Source organism: Alosa pseudoharengus, unplaced genomic scaffold (genome assembly GCF_046254945.1).
Source record: "Alosa pseudoharengus isolate Yale_2024_CS ecotype anadromous, Long Island Sound unplaced genomic scaffold, YU_APseudo_1.1 YU_APseudo_1.1_scf_5, whole genome shotgun sequence".
Lineage (NCBI taxonomy): Eukaryota > Metazoa > Chordata > Actinopteri > Clupeiformes > Clupeidae > Alosa > Alosa pseudoharengus.
Window position 1 is genome coordinate 25,523,175 of NW_027468837.1, and position 17,911 is coordinate 25,541,085.

Consider the following 17,911-nt stretch of genomic DNA (forward strand, 5'->3'; position numbering starts at 1 on the left):
CTGTTGTCTGAGAATAAACTTCTGTCTTCTCACAGATATGTGGGCCATACAACAAGAGTGTATGTTTTTTCTCCTGCCTGGTCCAGTATAGCATCACCACACATCAACAAACCCCTGTGCTTGCCAACATCCTCCCCCTGCTGCTGCACTAATGAGTGTCTCATCCCCTCTCACCGGCTCTCTGCCCCTCAAGAAGAGAACACAAAGGCAGGGTTCTCCCTCCGGCTATCCACTCTCACCTGGGCAGCAGCAGCAGCAGTCCAGTTCTCCGCCTCCTCCTCCTCAGCCGGAGCACAAGTTCAAGGTTCCGGCTCCCTACAGGAACCCGAGTCGGGTTTCGAGCGTGAGGGAGCGAGTGCGGGCAAGGCCGGACAGATCGCTGAGCTCGCTGGTCGCACCGACGCCTCTCTACTACCAATTTTGGGACAAATCATACCTGGCCGTCCCCAGGAACCACTCCTCCGTCTCGTCCTTGGCGAGCAGTGGGCACCCTTCAGCCATGTGGAGGGAGCGGTATCCTGGCAACAGCCACTCGGGGGAATGGATGCATGGGAGGCACGTCCAGGAAGAACTGCCCACTCCGCCTGGTGCCTCGCTTCACTTAAACTACCTCAGCAGACACCCAAGCACTGCACCCAATATGCAATATGCCTACAGAGACTCACTGCTGCTCGGCGGTCATAGGCGACCAAAGGTCAACGAGGCTGAGTCTATGGCGTTTCACACACACAGAGGCCTAGGCAGTGCATCCCCATACGAGTCCAGTGGAGTTCCTAGCTGGGACCGCTGGCTGGTGCCGCCCGTGAGGACTAATCATTTGCTACATGGGCCGGCCAGGGTCAGCTGCCATGACAGCATCAGGAGAAGGAGGGAGAGGGAGAGGTACCTGGGGGAGGAGGAGTACTCCAAGGCCGCGGTCGCCCGACGGACAGCGTCACCTGTGGATGGAAAAGCACCACACGCCACCACATCTGCAGGGCTGCTGTACGTGTCGGACTCAAGCCGAGCGGCGAAAGAATATCTGTCGTCGCATGCTGCAGACTTTCTCTCAGGGAAGTCAAAACGGAGACAGGAGACACCAAAGAACTCAGAAGAGCTCCCTCTGTTGGTGGGAAGTGGTAGCGCAGCAGAAGCAGAGCAGCAAAGACAATCCAGAAAACACCGAACTGAGGCCAAATCCCTGTCCCCCTCCACCCCCAGTGCCTCGGTCCTCAGTCTCTACTCTCTGCAGCACTTTGCTGTGGGCTCACTGATCGAGCTGAGTGGGGGGCGGTGCAAGAGGGTGGAGGACCTACAGACGGAGGACTTCCTGCTCAGCGCAGACACTTGCCCGGAGGTCCGTCTGCGCAGCTGTACCGTCAGGCACATCGCCCCCTCCCCAAGCAGCCCCGAGCTCGCACAAGTGGTCATGCTGCTGGACGACCAACATACTCAGGTATGCACACAGAGATATATACACACACACACGCACACACACACACACACACACACACACACACAACACACACACACACACACACCCACCCCCCCCCCCCCCACACACACACACACACACACAGACACACACACACATACACACACACACACAAACACACAAACAATACATAGGTCCAAACACATTCATAACCCAGTGGACATTGTTGGACTGCTTAATCACCATTAGGTTGATACACTCTCCCTCTCTTACATGTAAACAGATGATTACGGTATGCACGCACATACAAATACACACACAGATAAAAAACACCCACTACCAGAGACCCCCTCAAAAATGCTCCACACACACACACAACAGGTTTCACCAAAATACGAGGACATTTAAGCTTGCTAATGACAGTCTTACTTGTGTCTATTTTAGAACGCTCATACCATGAACACCAATCACTGGGAAAATATTTCTACTCTTGACAGCATATAATTGTCGTCAGACATGGGAAAAATTCACGGCTGAATGAAATTCAGGTCCATACAGCCTACATTCCACAGATCTGTTTGTATAGGCTGGTGGAAAGAGAAGAAGTAGGTAGTCATTTGACCCCGTCAGGAAAATGACAAATGGATAGCTATAATAATTCTGAATCCTAACTACAGAGAAGCTCTGTTGACAACAGACACATGTGAAGGACCAAACATGTTTGAATGACGCATGTAATAGTCTCTTCTACTTTGTGTGTGTGTGTGTGTGTTTGTCCTCTGTCTTGTGTGGCCTTGTAGGATTGTCTGGAGGTCTACGTGGGCTTTCCGTTCTTCGTCTGTGGGCGGGGCTGGGCGTCGTGCTGCCCGCAGATGACCACTCGTCTGTGCGGCCTGGGCTGCCACCAGCTGGGTGTGGGGGACGTGTGCCTGGCGCTCAGTCCGACTCCAGACACCCAACTCCAGGCACCAGCCAAGGGCACCTCCTCAGGCCCCCAGGAGCTCCAGGAGCAGAGAGAGGGAGAGGGTGAGAAGAAGGAGATGTCCTCTCAGGGTATGGCAGAAGTGGCGGAGAAGGAACGTACCGGAAGAAAGCGGCACAGCTCTGCCCCAGAGTTATGCACCATGGACTGGTCAGAGCATCTCAAAAAGAGATGATGTATTGCACCTAATAATCTCCCTCACACACCACTTCTACTCATCAATTTCTCTGTCTCTCGCTCTCTCTCATTCTCTCTCTCCCTCTTTCCATTGTACAAGACTGTACATCGGAACATCAGTCCTAACCAGCCCGTTCCTGTTTTGTGGGCATGCTGTAATTCCACTCAGGTTCCCTCCCTTACCACCTCACATGCCTCTCCCTGTATGACTGCCTCACCTCAGTCCTCCAGTGTCTGTCCCTCTGTGGCCAGTCCAGTGGACATGTGCACACCGCAACCTTTCTCAGGGAACATTTTTAACCACCATTACCCAGGAACGTCATCAGTCAGGTCAAATTTAACAACTGATAAAAAAACATCATCCATGGTCTAGAACTTGTGATGTCTATCTGGTCCTTCTGAGGCAGTTTTGTTTGTGAGTGAGGCATTAGACGTCAGCCTCGTGATCAGAGCTGACTAATAATGGTGTCCATAAAGGAGTCATGATACACCGGTGTTGATTATAACTAACTGAAATATTGATCATATGTTTATAATGCACATATGATAATACCAGCTCCAACACAATCATAGCGGGTAGTCTCCGCACACTGTTTGCCAGTGGAGTGTAATTCATTTGCCAAAAAAGAGACAGAACACACAGCAAAATTTTAAGATGAATTTGATTGATAGCATTACTATTATTACTTGTAAGATCTGTAGATATTGCCATGGTATTGTTACCATGAATTCTTTTGGCCATTATAATTGCACAGTGGAAATCTAATATCAAGACAGCCCTGCCCAGCTCAACTGTGACAACTTTGATGAGGCATGATAGACTTGAGAATTTCAGTGTCTCGAGAAGCTTAGTCACTTTGTCTTTAAATAACTGTTGCTTTTTTGTAATGTTTTGACTAGTTATTGTATAAATAAATGCTGTGTGATTTTTAAGACTATATTATTATTATGAGACATATTATTAAGTTATAACCTACAAGTTTGAGTGTGTGTAGGTTAATGACTTGCAGTGTAGATACAGATGGACAGCCTGATGAATTCTGGTTCAGATGTAGCTATGCATAGAATGTTCAGAGGTTGTTCAGAATAAGCATAAGCCAGATTTAACACCGTAATTTCCCAACTATTTATTAGCCGAGGTTTATACATTGATTTTGCAAATAGTCTTCAGATATGAGGTTAATACACAGGGGCAGTTAACCTTATACATTTCCACCCCTATTTTGAGTTTTTCCTCGAAATTGCACACCGCCTACTTAAAATGGCCCTGTTGCCACATACTTTGACTTACAATCAAGTGCCTGACCTCTTTGGAAAGCTAAGGCCTTGTAGAATTTTTTGGTACCAATAGATTGACTGTGTGATGAACTATCAGAGAGTGGCAAAGGGTAGAATGATAGTTTTTTTTATAGGCGGTTATGTACATCTCTAGAAATGACCACATTCTGCCCTCTTGGTCACTTATTTTCTCTTGAAAACACCACTGAGGCCCACTACCAGGTCTTGTGAATCTGTATGTCAAAGTAGATCCTTATAGGATGATGTATGACTGTGTGGGACCCATATTTGTGTGGGCATACACATGCGTTTTGCTAAGTGTCCATTTGGAGACTCCAAAAGGACCTTTGGTTACCCAAAACTAAAATGCTTCCTATACAAGAACCCCTTTATGTAGAACCATGATCTTGGTGTCAAATGAAAGGTTACACTCTCTGTGTCATGTTGCTTGTACCTGGAGTGCTTTGCAGTGGCTGTGCCATGAGTCCAGAGAAGCATTATCTGACCTGAAACTCTTACTTTTGCTCCTACGCCTTTGAGATTTCCATGAAAAAAGGACAAACAAGGTAATGCAGTGAACATTTGTATTATAAAATGAAACAAAGGTAAAAAATAGCAATACCCTGGCAAACGAAACATCAAATGATTCACATTCAATGCAATAGAAATGTATTTGTGTTGGCAACCACGGTCAACAAAATGGAACGTGTTATGAACAACTGAAATAGTCTCGGCCACCGGCTCCTCTTCCTCAGACACAGGATCCTCAGCTCTTGTTTTTTTGCTTGGCGGGGCCCAGTCTTCATCGCTGTCACTGAAACAATTGTACAGATGGAAGTTAGGCTCAGACCCACTAAAGTATATGAAAACCCTTCCCAACAACTTATACAAATGATATAAATGTGTGTACTCAGGTCACACCTCCCCCTGCTCTCTCTTTTACACACACACACACACACACACACACAAACACACACTGCATTCTCACCTAACTCCCCTCCCCCCCAGGTACCAGAACACTGTTCACACTGTTCACACTATGAAACAAAGCTAAATGAAAAACTATGCACTAAACATTACAAAAGCAAACTAAACTGTATCTGTAACTGTATATGGATATAAGTAGTCTACTCACAGCTCAAAATCGGGGTCCTTCCCAGCTAAAAAGTTCTGCTCCTCCTCGGAGTCGCATTCCGAGAAAACGCTTTCTTCTCCTTCATCGATGTCCTCCAGATCTTCAATGTCCTCGGGTTCTTCGACATGTTTCGTCTTTTTTTTGTCTCTTTGGCATGTTTTACGAACAAAAACCTTCAAAAACATGTCTCTTGCTTGTTTAGTAACAAACTTCCAAACCACTGCTTCGGAATCTGGTTACGCATGGGCTATGCGCCTTGAGTTTAGCCGACAGGGAAGTAGAATGGGACGATGTGTCACATGTCTAAAGAAAGCTCTCCTCATTGGCTACACGGACATCTAGGTCCCATCTCATTGGCTCACTCAGACGCAGCGCTATGACCATTCAAAGACTGGTTGTCAGATTCATCGCTTACGTGACTCATTGGCTTTGATGGCATCTATCTCGACTCTCATTGGTCCTACAGACATGTAATGGGTATCGATGGAATCAGAAGAGCCTCGTGAACACGCGGAGTACCGTGAATCCAGCGACAATAATGGAAGTAAAACCGAAATATCTGGATTTCCGCGAAAAATAAGTGTTTACTTCGCTTCTTTTCGTATGTATCTGTTTTGTTTGTACTGGCGTGTACAACTACTCAATATATTGGCAATATAACAATGTAGATATTTTACATCTATGGATTCTTACGAAAATTTCAAGACCAAGCATGCTGGGCTAACTTATTGGTACGGCCATACAGACAAGTGACAAAATATGAACGCAGCAACTTTGGGGGGTGGTGGAGGGGGGTATTCTGATATGTTATATATCGGGATAAACTTATATTTTACACACGAAATATATGTTAATTCATGGAAAGCTTTACATATATCGATTCTTGAGTTTCTCAGCTTTAAAATGGTATATAGCATGACTATGGTAGTTCATGATAAGGTGCAAAGAAATGCATGGGGGTTGTTGGGGGGAGGTGGGGGGCACTGTATTTGCCCGAATACGGGTCACCCGTAGTGTACTTTAATATGGTATTAATATGTTTTTTTTTTTTTTTTTACTTGCATAAAACACCCTGTGGTTTGTACACAATGCGGCTAATACGCAGGAATACTGTATACCAAATATGTGCAATTATTCTCCTACTGGAGCTGTATGGTGTTTTAGATGTATTGTGTTGGGTTTTTTTTATGCAAAAATAAGCCATTTATTATTGAATAGGTACCAAATAGGACAGGAAAGAGTAATATCACTGCAACAGTTTGCACCAACATAAAGTTTTATGTCAATTCAAATGATTTTATATACACAGTGCATTGTTCTACAATTACAATCCATTAAAGACAAAGTTTCCACATAAAATATGTTACCTCATATAAAATTATGTATAATTATTGGTTGGCAGAAGATTATGTAACATTTTTACATTTTCAGGAGAATAAATTTCAAGTTTACCTTTGGTTGTCTGAATACTTGTGATAACTGAACAGAGTTAATTTACTATGGGATAGTCCCAGAGAGTACACCTTCAACAGTGTTTACCACATCTAGCACTGCTCATGTCCTTCCACTGTTTACTGTACTGGCCGTGCCTATTCATGAATGAGATAAAAATGAGACGTAAAATGTCTAGACTCTGGACTAGCCAATCTTGATCTACTACACCTGCAAACCGTTGGACGCCTTTTTTTATCTATCCATTTCTGCTTTCTCCTGATTTTGGTTTCTTCTGACATTTCGGCTCACGACCAAATGTTCCGTTTGTTCCACCACCATCTGCTGTCCTGGAGTCGGATCAAAAGCGGGCTGACAGTGAGCGATCAATCACTACCTGGTCAGAACACAGATACTGGCTCTGTGCAGAGACTGTTAGCAGCATGCCTACCGGCAAACCGGTTACAGGAGAAACCGTTAACTGAGGACGTAAATTACTTCTTATCGGTTCTACAGGGACAGTCAGTACGCACAGAAAAAAAGCATAAGGCCTTCCATCCTGGAGATCCCTTTTGTGGTTGAGTTCACCCAACTTGCCTGAGTTTGCCAACTCCGCATTGCATTGGTTGGCTCATGTTAGTGATCACATGATCCCTGTCTGACGCACAGTGACAATAAAACACTTTTTTAATTGTGTGTTTTTTTCTGTGTGTGTGTGTGTGTGCAACAGGATGCGTTGTTTAATTATCGACATTCCTTCCAAAACAACGTTAAGCAAACTAACAAGAAGCAGCAGTCCCACCCTACTGCTCCTAACCCCCCCACCGCCCCACCCCCCCAAATACACACACAACCCCCCCCCTCCCCCCCCCCCCCAAATCCCCCTCCCAGCATCAGCCTTTCCAGTCCATGGCCCAAACAAGCCTCCTAAAATAATCAGGGACAGCTGTTCCTTCTGGGATGAGAGATTCCCTTTCAGGGCAGTACTAATGCATCAGCAGGAGTGTACAGAAGGGTCAAGGAGAACAGGGCCAGCACTGGACCACCACTGTCCAAAAAAATTGCGCCACTGCGGTTATACGTCCGCATCCAACTTATAACAGACAGACTCCACTTTCTTCTGTGGGAACCACAGCACAATGCACATCTTGTTCAATACCCCGTTGTGCTCGTCTTTGCAGGCTGGTACTCGATGTGCAGCATGTTGTTGTTTTTTTTTATTTTTTTAAACTACACAGAGTTCATCAAAAAATGGCACCTGAAAAAATCCTCTCCTGTTCCAGACACCGGTGTCCCTCTTGCCACCTATCTGGCAATGATGCATCATGGGAAAGAGGAAGAAGAGGAGGAAGTGGTGGTGTCAGTGACATCCACAGGCCCTGACCACCATATTGCGGTACTTCTTGAGGATGACGTTGGAGCTGTCGTCAAAGTAGAGCACGGAGATACCGTGGAGCTGGGTAGGAGCACAGCAGGGTTTCGGCACTGTGTCTGGGTTTATAAAGTGAACCTAAAACAGGATGGAGAAAGAGAGAGAGAGAGAGAGAGAGAGAGAGAGAGAGAGAGAGAGAGAGGAATCTTGGGTTAGTGGTTGTGGAAACATACTGAAATCTCAAAACATAATCAAGTCTCAAATATTTATCAGAGCCAATGTAAGACTGCAAATCCATGTCTTGCCAGTGAGCCCTGTAGGTTGCTTATTAGATTCCATTCATATCATCGAATCAATGATACACAAAGACTATCAATAAAAAACCTTAGTATCTAACACTGCTGCATCTGCTAGAGTTTGCCTGCCAAAGCACTAAGCACAATTCTAAATAAGAGATAAGCTGTAGATGGGTAGACTAAAATGTTCCAGTGGTTCTCACCAGTGTTTGCACTATGGCGTGATTTGTGGCGTTCATGTAGGAGTTGAGGGGGAATGCGCACTCTCCATCGCAGTAATACGCTGCGTAGCCCTCTGGAGCGATGATCCAGTCCTGGGAGGCCAGCAAAGGAGACAGCTGTGTTAATAACTTACCATCACTAGCTTTTATTAGAGAAAATACAGCATTGAGAATGACATGCTTCATCTGTTTTTAGCAAGCTGGACATATGAAATAGTTAACAATCAATCAAATGTTTGAAAGGGAAAAAATTAAAAAGAACTCTAATGACATTGTGTTCTCCTCACCTGCCACCCCAGGTCTCTGAAACTGACGTAGAGCTCGTGCTTCTTGCAGCCCTGTTTCTGATCAGGACTCAGGCTCTCTGTGGAGAGGGGAAAGAGTATTATTAAAAATGTGGATTAAAAACAGATTCCTCTGTCTCCTAGAACTCCGTTTATCACTTCAGATATGTGCTAATGTGTGGTGGACTAGAGTGGGGTAGTGCCATTGGCCTCTATGGACACCAGCTGCATCGCAGCATTGAAATTGACTGAGACAGGTACTGAGGAAAACACAGCTCTTCTCATGGCCTCTATGTGTTTCATCATGCAAAACAATCCTACAACTTGTTTTTACCTCCTGATTAAAGCACAAGGGATCATTCAGGGCTGTATGTATAGTGTGGCTAATTTGGCTTAGATGTAGCACTAACCATGAGAGTGCAGTATGGTCTGACAAATGGTATCAACAAGTATTCAAACAGAGAATTAAAGCATTGCCATGAATGCTTTCAATTACTTAGTTATGTTATATGGCTATACTGCAACATTACATACACATATGGCATGTCTGTGAGTTTCACCTCTCAGCCTCTCCACTGTCCCCCAAAAAAGCCCCCGGCTTTATATTGTCACGACAAATGTTTTTGTATGTACCCGCTGCGGCAGCCTCGGCGAGTCTCAGAGCCTCCTGGCTGCCACTGGCACTGGAGCCAGAGCTGGAGCTGGAGGTCGAGGCCTTGTGGCCCTTGGAGCGGTTGCCGTGGCGCTGCTTGTGGCCCGAGGCGGAGCGCACGCCCCGGAGGTGCACCTCTGTGGCCTTGAAGAAGGCCACCATGAAGGGCTGCTTGTTGCGGGGTCCGCTGCTGCCCACAAGGCCTGCACTGCGCAAGTTCACATTCTGGCCTGCAGGGGGAGACAGAGAGGCATCATTGTCAGTAAACTGTTCCCATGAGTGCAACCTAATCAGGCTAGAACTAGAATAGAAATATGTCCGCTTCTCTGTGTCCTTTTTTCTTGACAGTGGAAGCATTTTTTACTGATGTAATTTCTCGTCATGGTAAAAACTACAGCTTAAAAAAACACTGCCAGAACATTTGATTAATAACTCATTACTCATTGTTCAGTGACTCACACCATTTGAAATGACCAATTCATTATCAACATGGAAAAGTGTAGCTCCATGTAGCTTCTTTAAGACCCATGAAGCTCAGTTCTCTTGAGTGCTCTGTATAGGTCAATTCGGACTCACCCTCCATCCCCTCCAAGACCAGCTGCAGGCCCAGGTTCTGGCCTGGGTGCAGGACCCATAGGTTGCTGGTCACGGTGACGTCAAACACCAGCCACCCCTCCTCCGCTGCCCAAACCACCCGCGAGTCCAGCATGAAGAGATCCACCTCACTGTATGATAACAAAACAAATGTCACTCTGTTACCCTCACATTACAGACAGTGACCGAGGGCATGATCTCTGTACTAGAGGACTAGGTTTACCTCCGGTTAATGCTGTTATACATAATATAAATTAACTTAATTTAGTATTACTGGGATAGCATGTTAAGTCACAAAAAAAGAAATTCAAATGATCATGTGTTGCCGGGTTTCAAATTGCTGCAATCTGTGTCACTGTGTCATAGCCTAATCAGACAGGGTTTGTTTGGGACTATACCGCCATGAACTCAAGACCATCAAGATGAAACTTGTCACACGGAGGAGATTGGAAGGAGTTTGTCTGAGACACATATGATGTAAGAGTCACACACACACACACACACACACACACACACACACACACACACACACACACACACACACACCACCAGCCACAGGAGTGGAGTTGAGCAAGCAACAACTCGCACGGCTCCCAAAACAGATTGCCCTTATTAAATGCGCCGTCTCTTATCACAGATTAAAATTCCGGGGCAGATTCGAGGGCGATAGAACCCCTCGGGGGCAGATGTGGCAAACAATGAGTTGGTTTACAGGTTGAATTACAGGCCCCGGGGCCGTGGCGCTCAGACTGGGTCATTGTCTCCCGCCGTCTCGTCGTCTGCGTCTCTGTGACAGGAGCATGGGTGTCTCTGAATGACAAAGGTGTCAGTGTGGGGTAGGCAGACGAATTGAGTGGGGTTGTTATGACAGGGTGTGTGTTACCTGTGTGTGTGTGTGTGTGTGTGTGTGTGTGTGTGTGTGTGTGTGGGTGTGAGTGATCTTGGGATGGGGTGGCATAAACTAATATAAACAAACAGATACTGATAAAAAGACTACAGAGAAGTGAAATGCTAAAATAAATCAAATCAGTAGGGGGTCTAGCCTTTACCTCAAGCCCAAGAAATAATGATTTGAACATACTTAAATTGAGAGCACAATTTAATTTAAAGTTATGTTTTAAGAGGATCCTCCGACAGACTGTTCCAGAGTTGAGGACTCTTAGGTTGAGTAACAGGAAGTAAGAGTCTCTCTCTCCCTTCATCTCTTTTTCTCTCTCTCTATCCTTTCATGTCTCTCTCTCCAGTTTCCTTTCCCTCCCTCCCTCTCTCTCTCCCATATGTGTGTGTGTGTGTGTGTGTGTGTGTGTGTGTGTGTGTGTGTGGTAGTGTTAATGGTGATGAAGTTTGGGGCTGTAAGTGAGAAGATGTGGGTAGTCTTCACAGATGGTGGAGGCCTGAGTCTGCCTGCAGGAGCGCGTAGGCAGCACTTTGTCCTGGTAATTGACGGTAATGACTTCATAAAAACGCTGCTCGCCGTACGGAGAGACCACACTGTAAACCAGAGGCGAGAAGTCCAGGGGAGTGACGGGGGCTGTCAGCACACTGACGGCCAGTTCCGTCACTAAACGCACATCCCGTCCACCTCCAGACAAAACACTCAGCATGGGTGGCTCTGCTCTCTTAAACACTCCATTACATCAGTTTAAACAGCTTAAGTCCACAACGAGTGCCAAAAATATATCTATATATATATATATAGCATTAGAAAACAAAAAGTACCGGTGAGTGAGTGCTGGTTAAACCAAAATGGCACGAAACAGCTCTTTCAAAATAAATGAAATGATCAGATTACTGAAAGTTTACCTGTCTGGGTGTCGGTGTAACACCTGATAGACACTGACGCGGAAGGTCTCGTTCTCGTAGCGTTCCTGGACGAAATTCTTGTAGATGCGGAACTCAGCTGCTGTGACGGCCTCGCCTTCAGGGATGCGGGACAGGTCAAAACGGAACTCCCTCTGGTGCCTTGGGCCAGGGAGGACCTCCAGATCAGGCTCCACTGAAACAGAGAAGAGAACAGAGGGAGAGAGAGAGAGAGAGAGAGAGAGATGAAACCACTGGTGAAAAACCAACATTTAAAACCAATCTAATCAGGCCATATCATCAGTTATAAAGCCACAATATGCCAGGAACACAACAGAGAGGGGAGGGGCAAGGAAGAGAAGGTAATAAAAAAAAAAAAGAGAGGCATAAAAGGTTGGGAAAAAAAGAGAAAATGAAACCACATAAGAGGAAGAAACAGAAAAGGGGAGCAAAAGTGTTCAAAAAAAATAACAGAATGAGTTATGTGGTGAGCAGGTGAGGAGAGTGAGTGAGTGAGGAGGGGTGATGAATGGATACAAGAAGAGAAACAATGTGGAGAGAAACTGCAGAAGAGAGCCATGAACATCACCATGAACATCACCATGAACATCACCATGATCATTTTCAAACAGCTGGCATAGACAAACTGGGAGGCCATGTGGAAAACAAAACACATCATATTTCCACAGCACAGAACACTGTTCTCATAACGGATAAAGCAGAGGACTGTGGGGAGCCTCTGGTCCTGTTCTGGCCCTTATTCGGGTCAGATCCGGGCTCAATCGGATTCTCTCTAGGAAGTCTCCTCTGTAATACTGCATCTCGATTCTTACAGGCATTCCACTGCCTGAAACTGTTGAGCTGCTGTGCCCATTTTAACAATTCTCTGACACTGATTACTGTAGCCACATCAATGTGTCGAAAAAAGAAATGTTTGCCTCCACAAGAGCCTGATTGATCCCAGTAGCAGGGGACTCCTGTCCACATGAAGTAGGGCTCCAGTTGTGGGTGGAAACCGCACCCCCGGCTCAAACCGGGCCTGGACTTAAATCGCACACATGTGTCGACCACAAGAAAAGCTCTATTAAAACACTTGCCCGGAAGCTCCTGGTACCCTGCGCACAGACACATTGAATCGCTATGTTTGTGGCGGGTGAGGTGAAACGATGTGGGTTACAGTATAGTAGACTCAATAGAAGTCATGTGTGTGTGTGTGTGTGTGTGTGTGTGTTTAAGTGTGTAAAGGACTAGGCTTGCCTGCTCCCACTTATATTTTGCGTTTTGGCCTAAACTGCACTCAACATAATTGCCGCTTTTTAAGTTGTGCTTGGGGAAAGAAAAACTCTGGGCTGACATCTCAATTGTCAGACCCCCGCATCTCCCCTGGTCACCAAGGAAATTAAGACCAACACTGAGTTTTCAGTTGCCTCACTCTCACTTCGCAATTTTCACCGCATATATATTACCTATCCTTGCTATTTACCTAATTAAGCCTTTAGATTGACTGGACCACCCAGCAACAGCGCCGAGAATATACATTGTTTTGGACAGGACATGTGTGCCAAGGCTAAAGTGATATGCTTTGTGGTTTACAGCAGTGAGTTACAGAGCGAATGCAACAAATAAAAACATGATGTCAGATGAGCGTTCGGCAGACGCCCCTTCCCAGTGTGAGCGCTGGCACCTCGGCCTTCCCCTCCAAACAACCTGGAGCTCCTCGCGCACCCCGCGCGCTCTCAGACTTTCCACAGAGATGGCGACGCGAGCCTGAATCGTTTCCTGCAGGTTTCCAGCGATGATGTTTTTATAGCGTTACCCAATCTGTTTGTCCTTGGAAAGCTCGCTGAGGTCTCCAACGCAACGGGGGTGACTTCCCACACCAGAGGTGTTCGAAGAGGGCCGATGATTACCCTCCCCCCTCGCTCATCCTGCCCAAGAGTGGCCACCCATGACATCATATCCCGATGATGCCACTGATGCGAGCATGTTGTTGCCCCGAGCTTCGGGGAGCACCCTGGCAATGAGGTGGAAGCGGGGGCTGGGGGAACCTACCATTCTGAGCTAAGTGCATTCTGAAGCCCGCGAGTCATTTGTTTGACCGCAATTAAACACTGGAAAGAAGGCATGGGGAGTTTTATGAAGGCAATAATTGCTTGTAAGGATTGGGAATGTTTATGTTGAGGACCATTAGCAGCAGAGATCAGCCTTCAGATATGCAAACATCATCCAGACGTAACGTTTCAATAAATTTCCTTCTACTCCGAACTTGGACCAGTGTGAATGTCGGAGATATAACGTAGGAGAGTGTCATCACTCACTTGCGGTAAGTCGCATTGTTTCAGCAATGCGCCAGGTGGTTCGTTTTGTTGTTATCCGCCTTTACAGGGAGCAGCGCAAAGACGCAATGACCGTGAGACTAGATAATAAAGGTGGAAAATTCTAGGCTGTATGATAGAAAACTTCTGTCCGTGTCCTCAGTAATTATTAGATATCAGTGAATAATTCAATGGGACATAACATATCGTAATGACGGAAATGCACTTGGCCTATACACACTGGCATTAAGCAAAATGCAGTCTGCAAAATGCATACATTGTCTTAATTTTAATATAGGCCTATAATATAGGATAGCCTACTATATTATACCGTGCGCGTTGAAGAGCATAATTATTTGTATGAAAGTCTCTTAACCACATTGGACATGAAAAATGTGAGTTTTAACGGATCTTTTCCATATTGGAAAAGTTTAGCTGAAAACTGACTCAAGATTCTCTGCAGTCATGATGTTGGATGCAATAGATAACAAATAATTCTATTTTAAAAGACATTGTTGAGACAAAATGTAGTCGTTTTAGAGATGGAACATTTGGTGACCGCAAAGTCCCTCAGTTTTGTCCTGCAAATGTAAAAATGTCACCCTCTCATTTGGACAGGCTAAGCACCATGTACACACTGAAACTGAATATTTATAAGTATATTTTGACAATGCTTGAGTGGATTTCTACAACATTACACATTTCCATCATAAACTAATTTAATCTAGGAGAAGTTAAGCCTTGTAGAGTAAACTTTGCACTTCCTTTTGCGTAAATCTCCCCCAGTATGTTCATTTCGCCAATTAAAGCCTACTGACGGAAAAATGGACAAATGCGCTCTCAGGAGAGGTTGGGAAAATAATTGGAGGATTAATCTGGGTTTAAAGAAGGAGGAGAAAATCTCCAGGGAGATCTCCTTAAACTCTGCTCAATCAGCTTAGCATCACAAACAGGTGGATTTTCGCATTGTTTACTCTTATACATGCTTTTCCATAACCAAGCAATAATGAACGTTGGTCTACATTTTCATCCAAAACGCTCATCTCATACATCATTACAAATAAACTTGGAGCAGGAGATGGACAATTCTATCAAGACTGTTTCAACATCCCAAGTGCAGGCACTGCTATAGAGGAACAGGACATCAAGGAAGTAACGGTGGTGGCCTGGTATCCTACCTGACTGAGGTATACCATACCTAATGGACATACTTGGGATTTTAATATCCAAATAAACAACAGAGAGCTACAATGTTATGTCACTGTAGCACAGACTGCCATGCTCTAAAACTGCAGATGTAATCAAGGTTAAATCCAGGTCACAAAGCCACACTACTCAGGTTATATGACAGTCGGATCGCAGCAACCACAGCTATGTCTCCATGAACCCATTTATTACTGGGCACTGATCATTTTGCCTAGCAAGAGCAAGCAGTATGTGTGCATAAGTCAACATCTCATCCCCTCAAGAGGAAAATGAAATGAGGAAACGAGGTGGGTTGCAGCCCACACGGGTGTGACATATACCCCTAAAAACAAGAGCACAAACACAGCCAGACTTCAGGAAAGCAAAGAATGTGAGTACTGAGAGACCTAGAGGAAGTCTTTCGACGTTCCCTTCTGGAAGTTATGATGGCTAAGGAGGGAAATACCTTTAGTCAGTGTGGTCACTTCCAAGGCCTGTCAGCACTGAGTCAGGACTCAGGCTTCAGTATAGCTGACACAGGGCCGTCAATCGAAACGGATGAACTCTCCAAAACCACTAACACTGCATAGCAACATTTCATTTTTTCCTCGCTCTGTTTGCCATCATTGTGACTGGTGGTTCACCATTACTGCAACATCTCAGCTGCCACTGCAGCTGAGGGGCAGAAGCTCATAAAGGAGCAGAGTCTACCACTGACCCAGGATCAGCTCAGAGCTAGTGGATTGGTGCCAGACAAGGGCATGGATCTGTTTCAGAGTCAGCAGCCTTACGTGGGGTTGACAGTGGAAGAGGAGCCCCAGCTCACCTCGGTGTCTTGAGGTTAGTGCGAGTGAAACCAGGCCCGAGGGGTGGTTTCCAAGGGAAACAAAGGCAGGATTTGGGTTTAATAAACCTAATAATGTCTGAGGAAGTCCCTGTTCGCTCATGTCCCTATGGACGCAAAAGCGTCAACACTCAAACACCCCAGACACATACACACACACAGTCAGAAGCACACTATGTGACACTATACACTAAAGATTGCACTTTCTATGCGCTCTCCCTGTCACTTATGCACACACACACACAAATCACAAGCACTCACTTCCACACTTTTCTCTACCCATCACTTTTTCTCTCCCTCTCATACACACACAAGCACACACATAGGCCAATAAGCTATCTGAAGTAATAAAGTGGGTGTTTAGATGGAGTATCTGTGTCTCTATCTCTCGGTCAGCTTGTCCTGCCCTCCGAGGGGTTCAGAAATGCCTCTCCAAATCCTAGTCATGCGAAGCAAAGCCACACTAAACCCCATCTCGTACAGCTTTGAAGGGATTCCCAAGAAATCGGATACAGGCTTGTTGTCATAACATTTGCTACAAGGAATGTTGAACAGGTCAATTTGAAGGAAAAAAGTAAGTCATATTTCTTTAGCCGTAAGAAATCCTTTCTTTAGCCTTAAGACACCCCCACTATATTGATTAGTAATTCCCAAGTAAAATGAGCCTACATGTCCGATGAAATGGTACAAGAAGGATGGAAGAAAAGTCATTGTGTGCACTATATTCACTGTGGCCATCCTTGATACCAGGGGTTTTCTTATCTCATAATGGGACAATAACATTAGTCTTCATAGTGCTTATAGAGCTCTGAATTTAATCAGTGGAGGCCTACTAAAGAAAACTGCTTAAGAGACTTCGAGGAACAATTACAGTTAGGGACTAATAAAAACTCTAAGCAGAACCAATGTTATTTCTCTAAAGGAAATGTAGTAAAATGTTTACGGAAGTCTGCCTGAAATATGCGACAAAATACCAACGACTGCATTGCATTTTTCCCGTGATGGACCAACTGCGTAATAAGGATTGCTTATTGTTTCTTTGAAACAAATATAATTGTTTCGTTTGCTCGTTACATGGAGAACCCCATTACACATAAACACACGAAAATGAATTCAATGCAATAAAAAAACAGGTCATTCTGAGAAACTTACCCAAGTTGACAAAACTCATAACCATGTCAGCATCGTTGAGAAAGCGGCTGTCTTGAGGAGTCTGTCTGGGAGGATCTGGTGTCGTGAAGACGGGGCCGTATGGGTACGAGAAGCCACCAAGCCCGTCCTCGCCTGTCGAAATCGCCTTGTACAAATCCAACATGAACATTGGGGCAGCGGTGTGCTTCTCGTAGAGGTTTGGCCGGGGTCGGTGCGGTAACCCAAGGATGGAGAGAATCTCCCGCTGCATGTCTTTGCGCTCGTGGCTCCGCAGACGGCGCTGGATGAAACTTGAATGAATTTCGTTGTCAACCGTAAAATTGGCCGACATAGCATCAACCACGATGAAGCACCTCCACAAGACCATCAATAATTGTGCGCATCCACACAGTAACGGAGACATCTTAGAAATGTTTTGTTAGAGGCAGGTTATTATCTGTAAATTATCCACGAGCTTTCGAGAGCGCACAGCACTGGTGCCAAGTTCAACCTGTTGCTTCAGACTACAATCCCCTCATTATTCACGATGTTTTGCAAGTGGTGTATTCAAATGCACCTTGCGTTTGGGCATGTGTACCTTTCCTTGGTACGTTAGTATGTTGTCGCTATCACGCGTCCTGGACACTACCGTTGTAAGGACAGCTTTCTGGTGCTGACAGTCCTATTTTAAAGAGGAGGGTCGGTAGCCTACCGCGTGGGTGGGGCACAATGCCTTCAGTGCAAGAGTGATGCCATTCTGAGTAGTCGTGGAGTGGTCGGGCGGAGGTGAGAAATCACTG

The 17,911-nt window shown here is 45.5% G+C and overlaps 2 protein-coding genes and 1 long non-coding RNA gene across 3 annotated transcripts in view; 1 reads left to right on the forward strand and 2 right to left on the reverse strand.

Annotated features, from left to right (window-relative positions):
- The window catches only part of LOC143103849 (uncharacterized), a 6,082-nt gene extending 2,315 nt beyond the window's left edge, over positions 1–3,767 (forward strand). Inside the window, exons 2-3 of the mRNA XM_076267692.1 lie at positions 36–1,435; positions 2,215–3,767. Of these exons, the coding sequence (XP_076123807.1) occupies positions 152–1,435; positions 2,215–2,571 (1,641 nt within the window). The 5' untranslated portion in view covers positions 36–151 and the 3' untranslated portion in view covers positions 2,572–3,767. The remainder of the gene's footprint in view (positions 1–35; positions 1,436–2,214) is intronic.
- A 654-nt stretch (positions 3,768–4,421) lies between these two features.
- LOC143103781 (uncharacterized) lies at positions 4,422–5,995 on the reverse strand. Its single transcript, XR_012982946.1, has 2 exons — positions 4,987–5,995; positions 4,422–4,665 (listed from the first exon to the last, which is right to left on the reverse strand). It is a non-coding gene; the product is annotated as an uncharacterized LOC143103781 (long non-coding RNA).
- Positions 5,996–7,326: 1,331 nt separating this feature from the next.
- Positions 7,327–17,731, reverse strand: LOC143104371 (bone morphogenetic protein 7-like). Its single transcript, XM_076268421.1, has 7 exons — positions 17,133–17,731; positions 11,640–11,832; positions 9,819–9,967; positions 9,224–9,472; positions 8,594–8,670; positions 8,289–8,399; positions 7,327–7,927 (listed from the first exon to the last, which is right to left on the reverse strand). The coding sequence occupies exons 1-7, from the start codon at positions 17,533–17,535 to the stop codon at positions 7,778–7,780; spliced, it is 1,332 nt and encodes a 443-aa protein (XP_076124536.1). The 5' UTR covers positions 17,536–17,731; the 3' UTR covers positions 7,327–7,777.
- Between the last annotated feature and the right edge of the window lie 180 nt (positions 17,732–17,911).

Excerpts from the sequence above, each read along its gene's own strand:
- LOC143104371 (XM_076268421.1), bottom strand. The coding sequence starts at position 17,535 with ATGTCTCCGTTACTGTGTGGATGCGCACAATTATTGATGGTCTTGTGG. Across the intron at positions 11,833-17,132 it reads TATGAGTTTTGTCAACTTGG|TGGAGCCTGATCTGGAGGTC; the intron begins GTAAGTTTCTCA and ends TCTCTGTTTCAG. Across the intron at positions 9,968-11,639 it reads TTACACCGACACCCAGACAG|TGAGGTGGATCTCTTCATGC; the intron begins GTAAACTTTCAG and ends GTTATCATACAG.